Source organism: Camarhynchus parvulus, chromosome 15 (genome assembly GCF_901933205.1).
Source record: "Camarhynchus parvulus chromosome 15, STF_HiC, whole genome shotgun sequence".
Lineage (NCBI taxonomy): Eukaryota > Metazoa > Chordata > Aves > Passeriformes > Thraupidae > Camarhynchus > Camarhynchus parvulus.
The window spans coordinates 8,225,786-8,242,941 of record NC_044585.1 but is presented as its reverse complement, the minus strand read 5'-3'; the positions used below and the strand labels follow the sequence as shown (position 1 = coordinate 8,242,941).

At 44.5% G+C, this 17,156-nt stretch overlaps 1 protein-coding gene across 3 annotated transcripts in view; it reads right to left on the bottom strand.

The window, feature by feature from the left end:
- GALNT9 (polypeptide N-acetylgalactosaminyltransferase 9) overlaps positions 1 to 16,354 on the bottom strand; it is a 130,714-nt gene extending 114,360 nt beyond the window's left edge. For 2 of the 3 annotated variants that reach the window (XM_030959161.1, XM_030959162.1), the window contains exon 1: positions 15,352 to 15,671. In XM_030959161.1, the coding sequence (XP_030815021.1) occupies positions 15,352 to 15,592 (241 nt within the window). In that variant the 5' untranslated portion in view covers positions 15,593 to 15,671. Of the gene's footprint in view, positions 1 to 15,351; positions 15,672 to 16,291 lie in introns of those variants that run through there. The other variant, XM_030959163.1, reaches the window with a different exon arrangement.
- Positions 16,355 to 17,156: the final 802 nt, after the last annotated feature.

Here is a 17,156-nt window from a genome sequence, read left to right as displayed (position 1 = left end):
AGAGGGATTTTGTCCAAGGTTAAGGAAGATTCTTCTCTCCTGCTCAAGGGTGTTTGGAGAGCCCTGACAAGGGCCAGACAAGCCCATCTCCTGCAGCATCATTTTGTAATCATGCTCCACATTATTTGCAGACACTCATATGCCTCCCTGCTCATTTACCTAAACAGCCTGCCATTAAATTAAACTAACGTAATCACACAGATAGCTTTCCCAACAACAAAGTCATATAGAACACTTTGCTATTGGTATGGCTGAAAAGCTCCTGGTTGTTCAGCTCATTTTGCACAGCAGAGGATGGCAGCATTAAACCCAGACACGGGAGCTGCTGGAACTCAGAGTCACGTCGTGCTCGAAAGTGGATCTCCATTTTCCACTCCTGTGAAATTACTCACTGAGTTCACCCCTGGCAATGCAACCTCAATACAGAGCCAATGTTAACAACTACAGACCTGCTGGCTGCAGCCACTGCTCTCCTTCTGTGCTCCAAGAGCCACTGCCTGCTCTTCCTGTTGGCACCAGAGAATGAAGTGATCTGAGAAAGTCCCTGGGTTTGTCAGAGCAGGGCTGGTTCTCTGTCTGCTGCCTCTCCATCTCATCATCAGACATTTCTCCTTGGGAATAGATGGGAGAAGACATCAGCTGCTATTGAGGATCAGAGATTTCAAATTCTTCCACATAATCTCTTGAAAACCAGTTAATTTGGATGTTGGTTTTCACAGGAGCCAGAGAGAGCCTTGATTCCTCCCCTTTCCTTTCAGTGTGCTATTGCCTTAAAAGCTCTCTAAGGGTGACATACCTTTTTTTTTTGCATCATTGCACATTGGTTTCAAAACATACTCGTTTTCCTGACAGACTGTCTATTTCAGATCTGTAGATCTGTGTATTTTTCTTGACCTGTCTTTGTATTCTTCTTTCTCAGCCACATCTTTGACACCTCTCAGGGAGCTTGGCTTTTGGCTCTCTGCTTTTCCTCCTCTTTCCTGCCTTCACTTTATTTTCCTATCTCATGTCAACATACACCACAGCTGTGCCTTGCTTGTCAATGCCAGGCTGCAATGCCTCCTTCCATCAACCTCTTAATATGTGTATGATTTAATTTCCTACCAGCAGGACAAGTCAGCTCAAAAACAAATACAGGACACATTTTAAACAGCAAAAAGACAATCCTGAACCCAGCACCTAAACAAAAGTGCTTACAAATTAACAAATGATGGCATATTTGAAGCTAAAATGGATGAAGTAAGTTATTCTGCAGAGTCCTTCTAATTGATGAGATGAAGTGACAGCCACATTTATAACAGATCTATCTACTAGAGGATGTGCCCAACTAAAGGTCTGAGTCTCTCCTGCTAACAAAGGGGGAATAGAAGGAGATTCCACAGTGCTGAGAATCTTACTCGGTTTTGAAGTGCCTTGCTATTGTTAAAGGAAATGTTCAGTCTGGATTTGGTTTTGGCTCTAGAAAGGAAAGCTTTAGCTCTTTATATTCATAAAAGAAAGCCTATTTAGCAATGAAAGACATGATGTTGCATGGACAGCTTATAACATACAATTAATCAGGGATTTATCAAGGACAAATAAAAAGAATTAGGTACCACATTCTCTGGGGGAAGCAAATCAAAGGATGAGATAGCTCTGCAAAAGAAAGGAGAAATGAAGATAAATAGCAATTGCCAATAAATTTGAGAAAATAAAGATGTAATGTTAGGGGAAAAATATTGGCACAATGTTTTATTTAAAAGCGGTAATAAAAACATTGCTTACTTTGATTTCTGCCCTTTCTGGTTTATTGTTGATATAAAGATAAATTGACTCAGACTTCCAGGAGCGGGAAAGCTACAATCTCCTATTACAGGCACTGTAAAAACCAGCTCTCCTATAATAACTGATTCATTATTAACAAGATTGGCTTCATTGCATGTGGGTATTTGTAGGAATTGACTGTGACCCAGGGCTGATTTGGGCCCTGACAAACCCACAGCAGGACCCCCGGGCTTGCCTTGGAGAAGACAGGATGCATTTGGGAACAATGTGCTGCTTTGATATACCTACAGAGCACGTTTAAATTACCACACATATATAGAATTCAGATCATATATAAAGACAGTGGCCAAGTTTTTGAAGTTGTGAATCAACCTTCTTCAATTTACCTTCCTAATACCACTGACTGCAAGAGTGCTTATCTGTTTTTCACCAAGGCAATGTAAAAAGAAACTCAAGTTTTGAGACTCAATTTTTCTTCAAGCTTTCCTCTCCTTTATGCCAAAATTCCATGAAAGAATGAATGTCCCTGTCCTCTGATGTGTCTCCGGTTTGTACTTACAACTACATTATGAGGTGTTAAATTACATAGTAAAAAGAGAAATGAGGACAGTGATAGAAGATGCCTTTATACAGCAGAAGATCATCCTTCAGTGGAGAGACTGGCATGAATCAAAATTTGAATTTCAGGAACCCGAGTTCTGAGTTTACAGCTCGGGCTCATCACTCCTCAAGGACACAAAGCTGATGCGCTCTGCGGTCACGCTTAAACTTCAGGTCACACCCACATTGCTCCTTAGCAGCAAGAGCTTTTCAGCACCAAGTGGGGCCAGGGAAAGGCAGGGCAGAGCCCTGGGATGGGATGGGATGGGATGGGATGGGATGGGATGGGATGGGATGGGATGGGATGGGATGGGATGAGCAGCAGGACGTGTGTCACACTGCCGAGCACAGAGCACTGGGACTGCTGCTCTGCTCGCTCATAATTTAATTATTCACTCTACTGAAAGGCCCTGAGACAGGCTAGTGGGATCCCAGTCTGCCATTTCAGCAGGATGAAAATAAGGCAGGCTCTCCTGCAGTACTGGTGTAGTGTCAGGGAAATGTCACGCTGCTGTAGTTATTAACTGAAATAAGCAGGAAAGTAGAGAAAAAAATGCTTGTGCTAACATATTGCCAATTAACAGAGCAAGCAAAGAAGTTCCATGTGGACATCTGAGCTTTAAAAGCTCAGAACTTAATTTTCATGATTGTGTTTAAATAACTAAAAATCCCATTTGTCACCAATATGATTTTTAGCTTGGTTTTGCTAAGAAAAACCATTTTGTGGGATCATGCTGTCTCCATTTGTCTATCAGTCTGCTTCCCTCTCCACACTCTCCCTACTCTCTGCTTGTTAGATTTCAAGGACTGCTTCTAACTTCAGCCAAAGCTTGGCAGACAGTCAGAGGTCTCCAAAAATTGCATTTCTGTGAGTGTCACAGAAGCTGACATCTGGGAAGAAAGTGCCATTAAAATGTTCCTACTGAGAGAAGAGGTTTGGTGAAAGATCAAACACAAGAGACCTGTTGGAGCTCTTAGAGACCACCCAAGAATTCACTTGTGGGTTGCCAACCAACAAGAAATTGAGTTTTCTTGGTTTAGCTGTTCAAGGAAGTGAACACATATTTTTAGGACTAAATGTGTTAATTACTGGGTGTCCAGGTCTGTTGGATGCCTGGCTGTTATATACACCACTAATTAACAATAACACAAATTTAACCTGAGGACACAGATAAGGAGAGGGGATCAGGGGAGCAGAGAGATGAGCTGTAACCACAGATAAAGAGCCCAGCACAGCCCCTCTGGAAATGAAGGCCAGGTCTCCTGGGTCTGGGACTTGGATTTCAGCAGCTTAAAATATTTTCTTGACCCCTTCTGTCCCCAGTTCCAGTTTCTGAGAGCTCACACACTCTACATATTGCCAGGGGTTAGTGGCAATGACGAGAACCAGGGTAAGTGATAAAAGTGTGTTTTCTGGTCACAGATTAGGGGATTCCTAATGAAATAATGAGGATCCCATTTAAAACTACTTTTCCACATTACAGAAAACTCACATGGAAATGCCTGAGTCACTGGATTAGCACTGCTACCCTTGGAAAGGGAGAACACAGGCTTGGAGGTGAGGCACCCTGACAGCTGGACACACCACTCCATGCAGCTCTGCCTGTTTCCCCTGGAATTAATAAAAAAATGAATCCTTCTGATTTCTTATGGTAGGAGTGCTTTTCCCTCCCCACCTTGGAAAGGAATATAAAGCAAGGTATCATCCTAAAACTCACAAAGCCTCCTGAGCAGAGGAGCAAACAAAACCTCTCTCTCTCTCTTTTTAACAGGGAATCCGTCAGTTCAGTATCTGTCAAAATACTTTTGAAAATAATCAACCTCTGGTTTCACAACCATATGCTGAGGCACTGAGGAGCCACAGGCATGCAATATCACCCATCAAACAGATTAGAGGCATCTTCCTCCAGCTCAGGGACAAAACCAGAAGATCATACACTGATTTCTGCTTCTAAAATGAATTTCCATCCTGAAATATCATTTTGTTTTATGACAGTGCAGTGTGTCTCAGCCTAGTCGTGTCTAATTGGTGCTGATCCTGCATGAGCTGTCCTGTCCTCTGGGCCTGGTTCTAACTTTGCTACTCAGTGCCATAAGGAATCCACACAGGAGCTTTTCTCTTCTGGTCCACAATAATCATCAACACTCCAAGTTAAAATGCATTGTCAGACTGTGATATGGCTGGTCCAGACTGACCTGTTAAACACACCATGGATTAACAATATCACAATACCATTGGTGCTGCCATGGGGAGCTCCACCTCTCCTTAGGGCCAGAACAGCTCTGCCATGAGTTGGGCACAAACCCTGAGCCCAGTTCTCTCACCCCATGAGCACTTCCATCGACTTTAACAAGGAAAATTTCACACTGGCCTCATTCTTCCACAGGCTCCACTGTGTCTCTTCAACTCTATTTGTGCTCCAGCTTCTTGTCAGGCTGATTAAAGGCTGAGAGATGCTTAAACAAGTAGTCCTGTAGCATATGCAAAAATCCTTCTGCAATGCTCATCTCCTTCTCTGAGGGCTGCATCCCTCAGCCCGTGGCCCTTGGCACGCTGGGCTGCTCCATCCCAGCTTCAAAGTCAGGGCCAGCTCTTTGTTCCCTCATAAATATTTCTCCTCCATTTATGCACATCTTTTGTTCACTCTTCTCATTGTGCAAAGAAGCACTGGAAATTCTCACTTTGTGAACTTTTTAATGAGTGACAGAAAGAGGGAGACAAAGAATCCTGTTATTAGGCAGATCAGGTTCAGAATGAATCACAGAAGAAATTCTTCCCTCCATGATCTCATCTGAGAGGGCTCTCTGCAGCCTGGCTCTGAGTTATGTGGGCCTAGAATGGGAATGTAGCTGTGAATATGGGACCCATACCCAGCTGCCTCTTTCAGGAAGCAGAAGGTTTTGCATACAACCCCACTGGATACAGGCATTATAAAAGGCACTTCCCTTCCGGAATTAATTTTCTGTTGAATGGAAACGCATCGAGCCAGATGGATCTATTTCAGGAGGAGCATCATGCTGGCACAGGTCTAAAACCAAAGATTATTGGGTTTGTGTATTCAGAGCAGGAATAGCTGAGGGTGAAATGTTCAGTGCAGGTGCTGCCATGGTCACGTCTGTGCCTTTTAAAGGAGCACCCCACGAAGGATGTGTTGAGTGAGTTTGCCAAATGTTAAATTGAAGAAATATGTGACATTTATAATTAATACCTGCAAGCATTTTCACTGCTCCTTGTGATACTCGCAGTGAATAAACAAAAGACATTTTTCAACTCCTGAGAAAGTTGCAACTTCTGGCAGATGTAAAAGTTCATTAAAGAGTGGTAGAAACAACTGGCCACCTGGAAGAAAGGTGGCTCCAGTGGAGAATTTGGCTGCCCACATCCCTGTGATGGTTTTGGAAATTCAGCAGCCTAAATCCACAGGGGACTCTCCAGACAACACACAAATTTTGTAACAGAACTACCTAAAAAAAAAAAAAGTGGTTTCCATAACCAAGGCTAGCACAGGCTCATGCCTAAACCACCCAACCACCCATTTTTCCACCCCAAACATGAAAATTGAAAGCATTAACTCTTCCAGCAGCTGGGCAGCTTGGCATTAGGCTGTGTAATATCTCCAGCATGCTCAGCTCTCTCTCCCCTCATGCCCCACTCCCATCTGTTACAAGAAGCCACCTGCAATCCATCAGCAGGTTTTAGCATTAACAGCTCTGGGCTGGAAAATCTGTTTTTCCTGTTAGAGGTGTGAACAGTGCCTGGTCCCTGCTCTGGTAGCACAGCCAGCACTCACCCCCAGCTCACAGCAGAGCCATGGGTGCCAGCATTGGCCACCAGCTCAATTCTGCTCCTGGCAGCCACCAGTGGGGCTGAGTTTTGCAGATACAGAACTTTGCAGCTATCAGTAGCCTCGTTTTACACATGGCTGCATGACCAGGAATCTGTCTTACAAGGAGCCCATAGAGCAACTGCAAATTTTCACCCTGAGGAAAACTAACCTTTGGGTTATACAATGCTATTTCAATTGGGGATATTTTTAGTCTTATCACTGCCTTCAGTTCAGCATGCACAGGAAAGAATACCACCAATCTTTGCTACAACACAAGGCTTGCTTGAAAATGAGTTAATATAACAAAAAATACATTTTTATTTACAAAAGCTGTTCATCCTAGAGGCATATGAGAGCTGTAGAAAAAAATAAACTCAATTTCTAAAAGGGCAGTAAGGCCCCATTGCCAAATAAAATACAAAACCAGCATAAAAAATCCAAATGAAAAACAACCAATTAACCCTACCACCCCACCAAAAATGCTAGAGGGGAAAAAAAATTAAAAAAAAGAAGAAGCAGCAAACTTCCCCAGCATTGCAGGAAAGGGCTTTCCAGCTGTCTTCATGGATATCGTCCAAGAGAAACAAAATCCTGTGCAACAAACCCCCTTTTCCTGTGCAAATGGTCCTGCAGTACCACGGGCAGTACAGCCACCATGAAGCGCTCATCTGACCTGGTCTGAGAAGTTCTTTTTGCAAAATGCAGACTGGAGCCAAACAGCACAAATACAGAAGCAACAAGAGCCCCCAGGATTAGGAGTCAGAGACAAAAAAAAAAAAAACCAAAACAAAGTTCACCAGATCTCTACTAGAAAGAGGAATCCTTCCAAAACCTCCCAGGAGGAAGGGCCCTGTTCTCAACCTTTCTGAAGCAGTGCAGGCACACAGCAAGGCTTCATCCTTTGAACTACATAGACATCATCATGACTACCAAACCTACTCCTCATCCTGTGGCAAAAATGCCTTCACTTGGCCAAATTTACTACTGGAGTTACTGTACTGATAACTACTGACTGTGCTGATGCCTCTGGATCAATAGCAAAGATTCATTTAGGCCACTGATTTCTACAGGACTAAGTGCGCGGGTAAGCGGAGGAGAATTTGAATCATTGCTGCAGTGATAAAATCCTGCTTGAGGCAGTCACCCCATGCAGGCAGCAGTGTCTGTCAGCCCCACACTGCCACAGCAGGGCTGGCAGCATCTGCACTCTGCTTAGAAAGCAGTGCCACTTTTGCACCTGGCTTGGATTCCCAGCTGAATGTGAGCGCTGACTCAACCACAGACGTGGCAACTTCAACAGGAACGAAATCCAGCTACACACTGGGACCACAGAGAGACCAGCCAGCTCTGTGCTGTCACTCCTGTGACGCACAGATAACACAGTTCCTTTCCACAGGGCTGTCTTGGCTTTGCACAGGGGCAGGAGGTGTCAGGAGCCTGCTGGGGGAGAGCAAGGCTTGGGCCAGGGGCTGCTCAGCCCAGGGCAGAGCCTGCTCTTGCAGCAGCCTCTTGGGCTTGTTGCTCTAACCTGCAGCCTAGGAAGCTGAGATGGGAACCAATGCACACTAAAGAATCCCAGAAGCCAAGGAAGGTCCTTTGCATCCTCATCCACCAAATCTGGGTTATTCAAATGTGATTCCAGACACTGGGATTCCAAACATTGTGCTGTGAAACAGGTAACACTCTCCTGTAGTACTCTGGCATGCATAATCTCTGCCTGACAGAGCCATTTTTAAGTAGCAGAAAGCTACTAAAACAGAAGCTCTTTTAAAAACCTTTTCCTTGGTTTAGTTTTCTTCATCATTGCCCACTCTCCCAGGATGACATGCAAATTACAGCTCATGTATTAAAATTATAAATCAGACCGGTGGCAAGTGAAAGTGCTTCTAGAGAATGGCTCCATGGGAGGTGATACAAGGCTTAAGATATTCAGAAATCTATATTCTCACCTTCTCCAAAAACCTTTTGCTCATTTACTTCAACAACTCTTCAGCCCCCAAGAGAACTCTGCGTCCACACTGCGCATGATGACAAAGCAGAATCACTCTATTGTCTCCTCAGCTCCCTACCCTGCTGCTGCCCTCAGACTCTCCTTCAGAGCCAGTAATCAAGGACACATTTGATGGGAAAAAAAATCAACAAAAAAATTAGGCCTTTTACCATTTGTCAGGGATTCTCAAGACCAGACCATTTCTGCTGCATTTTGCCCTCAACAGATGCAAAACAATTCATGGCCCCAGGCTCATCCTTGGTTTGTGAGAAGATCCCTCAGAACAAGTCATCCAAGTAAATTAAACACAAACACAGAATTATTCAGAGATGAAAAGGCCTGACAAGTGCAGTAAGAGGGGCAGGGAATGGTGTGGGAGCTCCTCTGGAACACCCATTCCACTGGATTTCCCACAAAATGTGCTGCGGGGCTCTTTCTGTGCACAGCAAGGAGTCCAACTGAGCTAAACCAGATGGAATAAAGGTTAGTGTGAGGAACTGCAGAAAGCAAAGTCCCCTTCCTCACTGTGGGAGGAGAGCATCAAACCAGAGGGATAAGAGAGCAGAGCTCAGCTCCAAAATCCCACTTCCTTGGATATCTACAGATATGGATATCACAGCTTGCTTCATCTGGACCTACACCAGATCATGGGTGTGATGTCACTTCAAGAAATAAGAATTTGAAAGCCCAACAGATCAAATGAGAAATAACCGACAGCACCAAGGTTGTCACCTTTATCCCCAGCAGCACTACCTTGTGTTTAAACTCAAAATAACCCCAGCTAAATCAGAGGGCCCTAGACCAAGTTGAATCATTGCTGCCTTCGAGTAAGTCAAGAAATCTTGGCTCAGGAGATGGCCTTACTCTCTTTTAATCTCCTACAGGACTTGCTGAGTAAGCAGTCAGTGCCAGTTGTGCTGTATCTTGTCTTCAAAACTGTCTGGAGAACCTGGATATTCCAGAACACCTGAAAGGATAGGAGCTCTAGGGCAGAAAGACAGTTTTCAATCTGTTTGCACCCGCCCTGCTGTCCTAGAAATGGGTTTTGCCTCCACCTCTGAAGCTTTCAGATATTCACAGCCATTTCCATGGCACCACAGCTATGAGTTTTAGGAAAAGCAGACACATCCAATTAGCATTTGGCTGGTTTAGCTCTGTGCTCTCGGGAGAAGATGACTTTGGGTCACTGGGAGGGTTTCTCTGGCTTTCTCTCTCAGGAACTGGAGGTGTCTTATTTCAGAGGACAGTTTTGATCAATAGGACTCCCTCAAGGTTGGAAGCTGCTCTGCTGTCACTGGCTCTCTTCCTTCCTGTTATCCAGAACATCACAGGCTCTTTTTATTTTCTACTTTTTCCTTTTTCTGTCCTTCAGTGTGTTGGTTTAAACCAAACGATGGTAATGACTACCAAGAGAAACCCCACAAACAACAACAATAATTTAAAAGCATGCCAAGTATGCTGAGAAAGAGAAACTGAGTGCCCATTAGTAAAGTTAGAGAGGAGCATTAAAAAAAAAGGCAGATTTGTTAAACATGACTCATTTATTTTCCTTCCTTTCATGAATCTTAGTATTTCCTTGGATAAATGCCATACATTCAGTGTCTGGAACCTCATTCCAAAACGATGCTCCTGGTTCAACTGCTACCTGCCTTTATTTACTAAAAGATCAAACAAACAAACAGTAAAACTCCCTAAACTCAAAAACCAGCTTCACCTCTCTCCATCAAGGGTATAAATTTAAAGCCAGGTTTTCTAATCCTCTAAACCTGTGCAGGGGCTGTAAGTGTGCAGCCACCACACTGCAGCTCCTCTCTGGGAACATGACAGACCCATATTTGCTTTTCCAATTCCAGCTAAATGTGCAAAGTAATAGAAAGATACTGAACCAGAATGCAGCTGAAAAGGCAACAAAACCAACACCAGGCAAAGGTTTCCTTTCTGCCTCTGTAAACATTGCTTTTAATCTCATATGGTACAAATGATTCAAGTTCCACACAAATGAGTCAATGATAAAATTACCACCTGATTTTTTTTTCCTGTCAAAATACGCTTTCTTCCCAGCTACAAAGGCAAAAAAGCAGAAACATTACATAAAAAATAGTTACCACTGTATGAAACACAGAGTAGAGGGAAAGACTTTAAAATCACTGATGTGCTGCTGGAATTGAGACATATTTTTTTGCATTTGTCAATATTTTTCAGAGCTGAGTGCAATTTTGTCTGTTTTACAAAAGAGAGCTGCCCTCTTTTTTAACTAAACTTTTAGAACTTTTCTCTTCCTAAAGTGCCTAAATAGAGTAATTCTATTCAGATATTACCTTATATTTATATAGGGGCTATCCAAATATTGGCTCATTATGTTTTCCTTCTGTTGTTTTGGGGAATAAAACCTTGACCTTCCTGAAAGCACTGATTGTGAGTTCCCTCAGCTGCATAAATCAATACTAACACAACCAAAACAAATGTGATGGGGAAATTAGTTTGTTGGACTTGACCATCACTTTGCAATACAGAAGGTCAGGCCTGCATTGGGTAAGTCAATGGTGACTTACCCAAGCTTGAGAAAATGACCCAGCACTATAGAAAACACTGTGTAGTAAACCAAGAAATGGCAGCCTAACTTAAAAAAAAAAAAAAAAAAAAAGTCAGCATTTTTCCCTCCTGCCTTCATGAAAACCAACCTTGCTCTTCTTTAAAAATGCCCCCAAAATGAGACCAAGTGAAGAAAATCCCATCATCAGAAGGAAACCACATGGCTGAGAGCAGAAGAGCAGAGCCCACAAGTGACCTGGTATTTCTGGAGAGGTTTAGGTGCTAATTTTGCCAGATGTATGTTAGCAGCAGACCATAAACACACAAAATAGAAATAGTTATAAAATGTGTGGGTATGAGAAGGTGCAGTTTCATTGGTTCAAGGCTGCAGTCACACTAAATGTGCCCTGTGCATGTGTGGCTTTACCTCTCTCCTCTGCCAAGGAACTGTTCTTCAGCTGAGAGCTGCCAGCTGTAAAAACTTCTTTTTGACAATGTGGACATGTGATGTGGACATTCACATGATTCTCTTGTTGCCTGTTTCCAGCCCTTACTTTCAAACGTGGAAATCTGGACCCATTTTCAACCAGTTCAGAGCTTATGAAGAATAAACTGCCCTTTCAAAAATACTACTGTAACTTTTACCTATGCAGATTGCCAGGCTGAATTTTAAATGCAATCACTTAGCTTCCAGTGCACTCTAAAAATCAGGAGTCCCAGTCAGCAGGAATCAGTACTCTGCATCCAGGACCTGCTATTTCCATCATTTGAAGCCTCTGTGCTGCAATTATGTGAATTGTCCACTTTTTTCCCCCCAGCCCCCTCCATGAAATGCATATGTAATGTAAACCCCATTTATCACACTGGAAATTGCTATTGCGTTTAATCTTCCCAAAGAGACCAAAATCAAATTATGATGTGCAACAAATGATAACCTGTCAAATTCAAGGGAAAACTCCCAGCTCATCCCTTTACATCTAAAATAGAACAGGTCAAAGGGGTCTAGTGTAGAAGACATGGGTAGGAAGACATGATGTGAGAATACATAATGAGAAGATGAAAGCTCTCTAAATCTTTGCAGATTGAATGAAATCAAATTACATGCTGTATTGATTGTTGTGTATTACTGGAAAGAGACAGTGAAAAGGGAAAAAGGCAATTAGACTGAAATTGTAGTCTGACCTTCAATTGCTTTTGGCATGAAAGGTTATGCTCTACTTGGGGCATCAAAAATTCTTTATCCTCTATGGTGAATCATTAGCAACAGACTTAGATGCAAAACTGATTAGAGGAAAAAATCCAGTCAATTCAATAATTTTTTAATTTTTCTCCTTTACAAAAAAGTAAAGGCAAAGGAAAAAAATATGAAGGTGTTATCATTATGACATTTAATGAATTGCCACCAAGTCTAGCTGGTATGAGTTCTGTGCTGAATGACAAAAAAATATATTCATCAATAGCAATACCATAGCAAAAATAATAAAAAAGAATATATATAGATTGCTCAACTAGGTCTATAATAACTCTGTTTTTGAAAATAAACATTGTACCCAAGGTCAAACACCAGGAGGTAATACAAAGTCTCACCAAGAAAATTCCACTGACATGTTTCATTGCTTTCCTTTCCCTTTACATGCTCTGTTCATTTGCTTCCACCAAACCCAGCAGCAGCTGAGGGAAAAGAAAGCTTTCAGAAATACTATTTTTCCCAAGTTGATAAAAAACCAGAGCACGAGCCAAATGAAAACTATTGTTTGGGTGGATGTCTGCACGACTCTGCAGGGAATCATGGCAGTTCTCATTCATCCTGTTCTAAAAACTCCTGTTCTGCCAAAGATAATGGCAAGGACCAGCTTTCTCCTGACTTTCATCCATGGTCCTCTGCGTTCTGCACACACCTCCACAGGCACTGCACTCACTGATTTCATTCAGACTGAAAAGTTAATGAGTTCTCAAGTGATCAGTTTTGGGTTGCCTCTTTACACATTTATAACGTTACTGCCTGTGTTTCTTTTCCTTGCAGAAGGTACACACTTCTAAATAACATTTCCTTGATTGTATGTAAACAAATATGTGTGACAGAAACAAAATTCTGTGCAGCTGCAAGGCTGGTCTCTCTCAGAGTGGCTTTTTATTGCTCTGGATCATCAACAGAGTCCCTAGAAAATCCAGGCAAGTTTTACGAGTTCAGGTCTCATCTGAATAGAAGAGAAAAATAAAATAAAAGAACACTGAGATATTACCAAAAATATACTTAATAGGTAGCTCTAAATTTGCTGATCTCAAAGAGAAAGGATGAAGAGCAGAAAATTCAAATACTGGGCTGGGCTGACCTGCTGCATTGATAGCATTGAGCTGGACTCAGCCTCCTGGAGCTTGGAGGGGCTCTGGGTATGCAAGGAACTCATATTCCTCCTGAATAAAACCTGTCTACCTGTGTCTGTCTCTCCACATAGAAGAGACTTTGACCCACCTCATGAAAAAGTGACATCCAGGACAGCCTCAGTCAGCTCTCTAACCTTGTGATCAGGCAGGGCTGAGAAACCTGACTCAAGCCTGAGTGCAGCTGCAGAGCTGCAGAGCACAGAGTGCTTGTGCCACAGCAGCCCTGCTGTGTGACACAGCACAGCCCTGCCACACAGGCTCCCCTGGATCCCACTGATGCCCATTAATGACACAAATAATGAGTCATGGCATTACAAACAGAACAGCAGCCAGCTAAACCCAAACACAGAGGCTTGGTCCTGATTTCACTTACAGCAATGCAGCTCTGATGATTTCAGTGGAGCATCTCTTAATTTGTTAGGACTTTTTGTTGAAACATGATGGGGGGGAAAAGTATCTTTTTCAGAATTAATCTATGTTAATGTACCACTGTGTAATAATAAGAAACTCAACAATCACATCAGAGAAAAAATAAGGGTAAATAAACAGGAAATTTGAACAGTTCAGCTTGAAAAACTTTCTGTATTTTCCTGTGTAAGAACTTCTACGAAAAGAAAACCGCCTGCAGTGTTTGATATGACTTGAAGAAGCAACGTAACACTAAGTTCAAGTAATTTCATCATGAAGATCCATATCCAATAAATGGAATTAAAGAAGGTGAAGAAAACAGTTCCCAAGAAAGAGGCATGCTTCACAGAGAACTTCCAGTCATTGATGCAATGGTGCCTGCCTAGCACGGTGAGGACTCTGTTGATTCTCCAGGGGATGCTGTGCTGAGATGAACACAGAACAGGGAAATCCTTCCCAAAGTCTCCCCTATGAAGAACACCAAGAACAAATCTATTTGGGCAAAAAAAAAAAAGCCATTCATTGAGCTGTAATGGATATATCTAATTTAGTTTGGGAACTTCGTGGTTTGGTGGAATTCACGAGAACGATTTTCCTCTTAAATCCTACATTCTCCAAAACTGTTCCAAAATATGGTCAGAAAACACAGCTGTTGACACTTTCCCTCTAACTCCTGAATGTGTGGGTTTGGGACAAACTCTCCACTCCACATTCCCCCTCTGTCTGCCCTGTTCATCCAGAGGAGAGTGTGAGGGGGTTCCCTAACACTTGGTAGCCCAAACTGCATATTACCATACCAGCCTAACTTAGATTTATACATTCATTCACAAAGTAGTAATAGGAAACATACCTTATGCAAACCCTCCTATGTGTCTGCATTTTGAGGCTACAGTAGCCTTTCTTAAATCAATGTTACAAGTAAGGTTTCCTCAAGCAGCCTAGAAGCATATATTAAACATATTTACACTGAACATTTTATTTGCTGTGAAACACTAAATGTTACTTTTATATCAGAATCTCATGCAAAGTTCACTCCTTCAGCCTTTTCTTGTCCAAAACACTGCTGTATTTAATCACTTACTTAATTCTTTGATGTCTCACACTTAGAACTTTACAAATCCACGCAAATATAAATGCAGTCATTTTGAAGAATTAGTTTCTATATGAAATGTTATCTGTCCTATAACAACTTTGATGGCTTAGCCTGTTTTAACTACCATGGAAGGGTTCTTTGCTTACCTAGCAATATTTTTCAAGGCTGGTGAGTTAGAATGGTAAGTCATAAAAAGAACTGGTGGATGCTTCCCCTCCTCATCAATGACAATAACAAATTTAAATGGCAAAATCATTAAGGAAACATATGGGTGCTATGTTTAAACAGACCATTAATAGTGCACAATGTAAGAACTCAGCAGAATGTTTTTTAAGTAGCTCTGAAACCAAGAATATGACTCCCAGCTATAATCTAACGCTGTATTTGCTATACAAACAACTTCCTATGCACACTTAATACATCCAGACAAACTATAAAACCTGGTACAGTTTGTAGGGACTTCCTCTGATCCTGAAAGCCCTGAACTGCAGCATCCTGAACTTTGCATCTATTGAGGAAGTCCTGACTTTGGACCAAGAGTTGGCAGAGAGGCAGGATGGTGGTGGGAGGCTCGACAAACCCCTCCAGCAAACCCTGCATCACCTCTTGCCCTCGGTTTTCAGCACTTCAGCGCTGGGGTCGGTGCGATCGGTGCCCGGGCTCCCCTCCCCAGCGGGGGGACACTTGGGTGCTCTTGCCCATGCTGCAGCACCCTCCCGGGGCACAGGACATCCCCTCCCCGCCCCTCGTACCATTGAGCTGGTTGTAGACCACTTCCTCCAGGTGGTCCAGGCGCTGCAGGATGGACTCCCTGTCGGCCAGGCTGCCCACCTTGGCGCCCCGGCTCCTGGCCCGGCGGTCCGCGCTCCGGACGATCTGCACCAGCTCCTGGGAGCGGTCCTGGATCCTGCAGTACACGGAGAAGAGGATGATGCCCACGAAGACCAAGATGTTCACCGTCAACAAAGTTTTGATTTTCCGTGCCACCGCCATGGGAGCCGCGGGCGCGGTGGCGGGGGGCGCATCCAGGCGGGGCGAGCGGCGGCCCCGCGGCCACCCGGAGAGGGCAGCGCCCGGGGCGCGGAGCGGAGCCGGGGGAGCGCGGCCGGAGGCAGCGGAGCCGGGGGAGCAGAGCCGAGGAGAGAGGAGCCACGGGGAGCAGAGAGAAAGGGAGCGGAGCCCGGGGGAGCAGAACGAACGGGAGCGGAGCGAACGGGAGCGGAGCCGAGGAGAGCAGAGAGCGGAGCTGTCCTTCAGCACCGCCGCGCCGCTCCCCGCCCCGCGCCCGCCGTCGCCCCGCGGGGCCCGCGCCGCGGCGGGCAGGGCGGCATGGAGCGGGGCCGAGCGCTGCTGCTCCGCCGAGCCTCCTCCTCCTCCTCCTCCTCCTCCTCTTCCTCCTCTTGCTCCTGCTGCTGCTCCTCCGGCGGCTCCCGCCCGCCCGCCCTCGCTCGCTGTCCGCCGCCCCGAACGCAGAGCGCCGGTGCGCAGTGACGTGCTCCGGGGGATCTCATCTATATGCACACGGCGGAGCCGCGCCCGCCCCGCTCCGCGCCCTGCCCAGGGCCCCGCCGAACGCGCCAGGGGCCATCTTATCACCGCTGCCCCCCCTGAGAGAGCTCGTCCTGCCCTCGGGCAGCAGGACCAAGGTGTCCTTGGCTGCGGTGCAGCCCCCGAGGGGAGGTGATGCCCCACCCGGCTCAGCGGTGGAGAAGAGATGAAATAAGTTCGCACGCTCCCCAGCAAGAGGGAGAGCTGGTAACGCACTCAGCTCCGTGGGTTTCTCGCAGCCCGAGTACGGCTCTGGCTTGGGACCCTGCATGGAAATGACATGGCTGGGACCACATGCACAGGCAAGAGAAGTTCTTGCCAAGCATCCATAGAAATATAGACTCACAGAATAGTTTAGGTTGGCAGAAATGTTTAAAAGCCCATCTGCTCCAAGCCCCCTGTAATGACCAGGGACATCTTCAGCACGATCAGGTTGCTCAGAGCCCTGTCTGAGCTGACCTCAAATGTTTGCAGGGATGGGGCATCCACCACCTCTCTGGGCGACTTATGACAGCATTTTACCACCCTTGTCAGAAAATATTTATTCTTTATATCTAGTCTAAATTGATAATCTCTCAGGTCAAAACCATTAACTCTTCAATCTCAATACCTATGGACATTAAAAATGCCCTTTCAACAGTTTCTCCATTCATGTTCACAGTGATCCTCCTTTTACATAAAAAGATATGCCCATCTCACTTAGAGGGTTGCATACCATAGGATATATCCTGGTGCTGGGAATTTTTCTCCTTTCAATCCTTCCTTCTTGGTTTCAGGACCTGCCAACTCAAAATCTAGCAAAGGTTACAACCTCCCCAAGCTCATTGAAACTTGGCAAGTCCTGCTCAGGGTTTCCTGAGATATAAATTCTCCACTGCTGGTCCTGCTTCCAAATTCTCCTCCTGCTGCTCACCTTCTGCAAGGCCCCTGAGGGTGCAGTTTCTTGGAGAAGATGTGTTTCTGTCCTAGAGGAATTCTCTTCTCCCCTGGTCTTTTGAGGACCACCAGT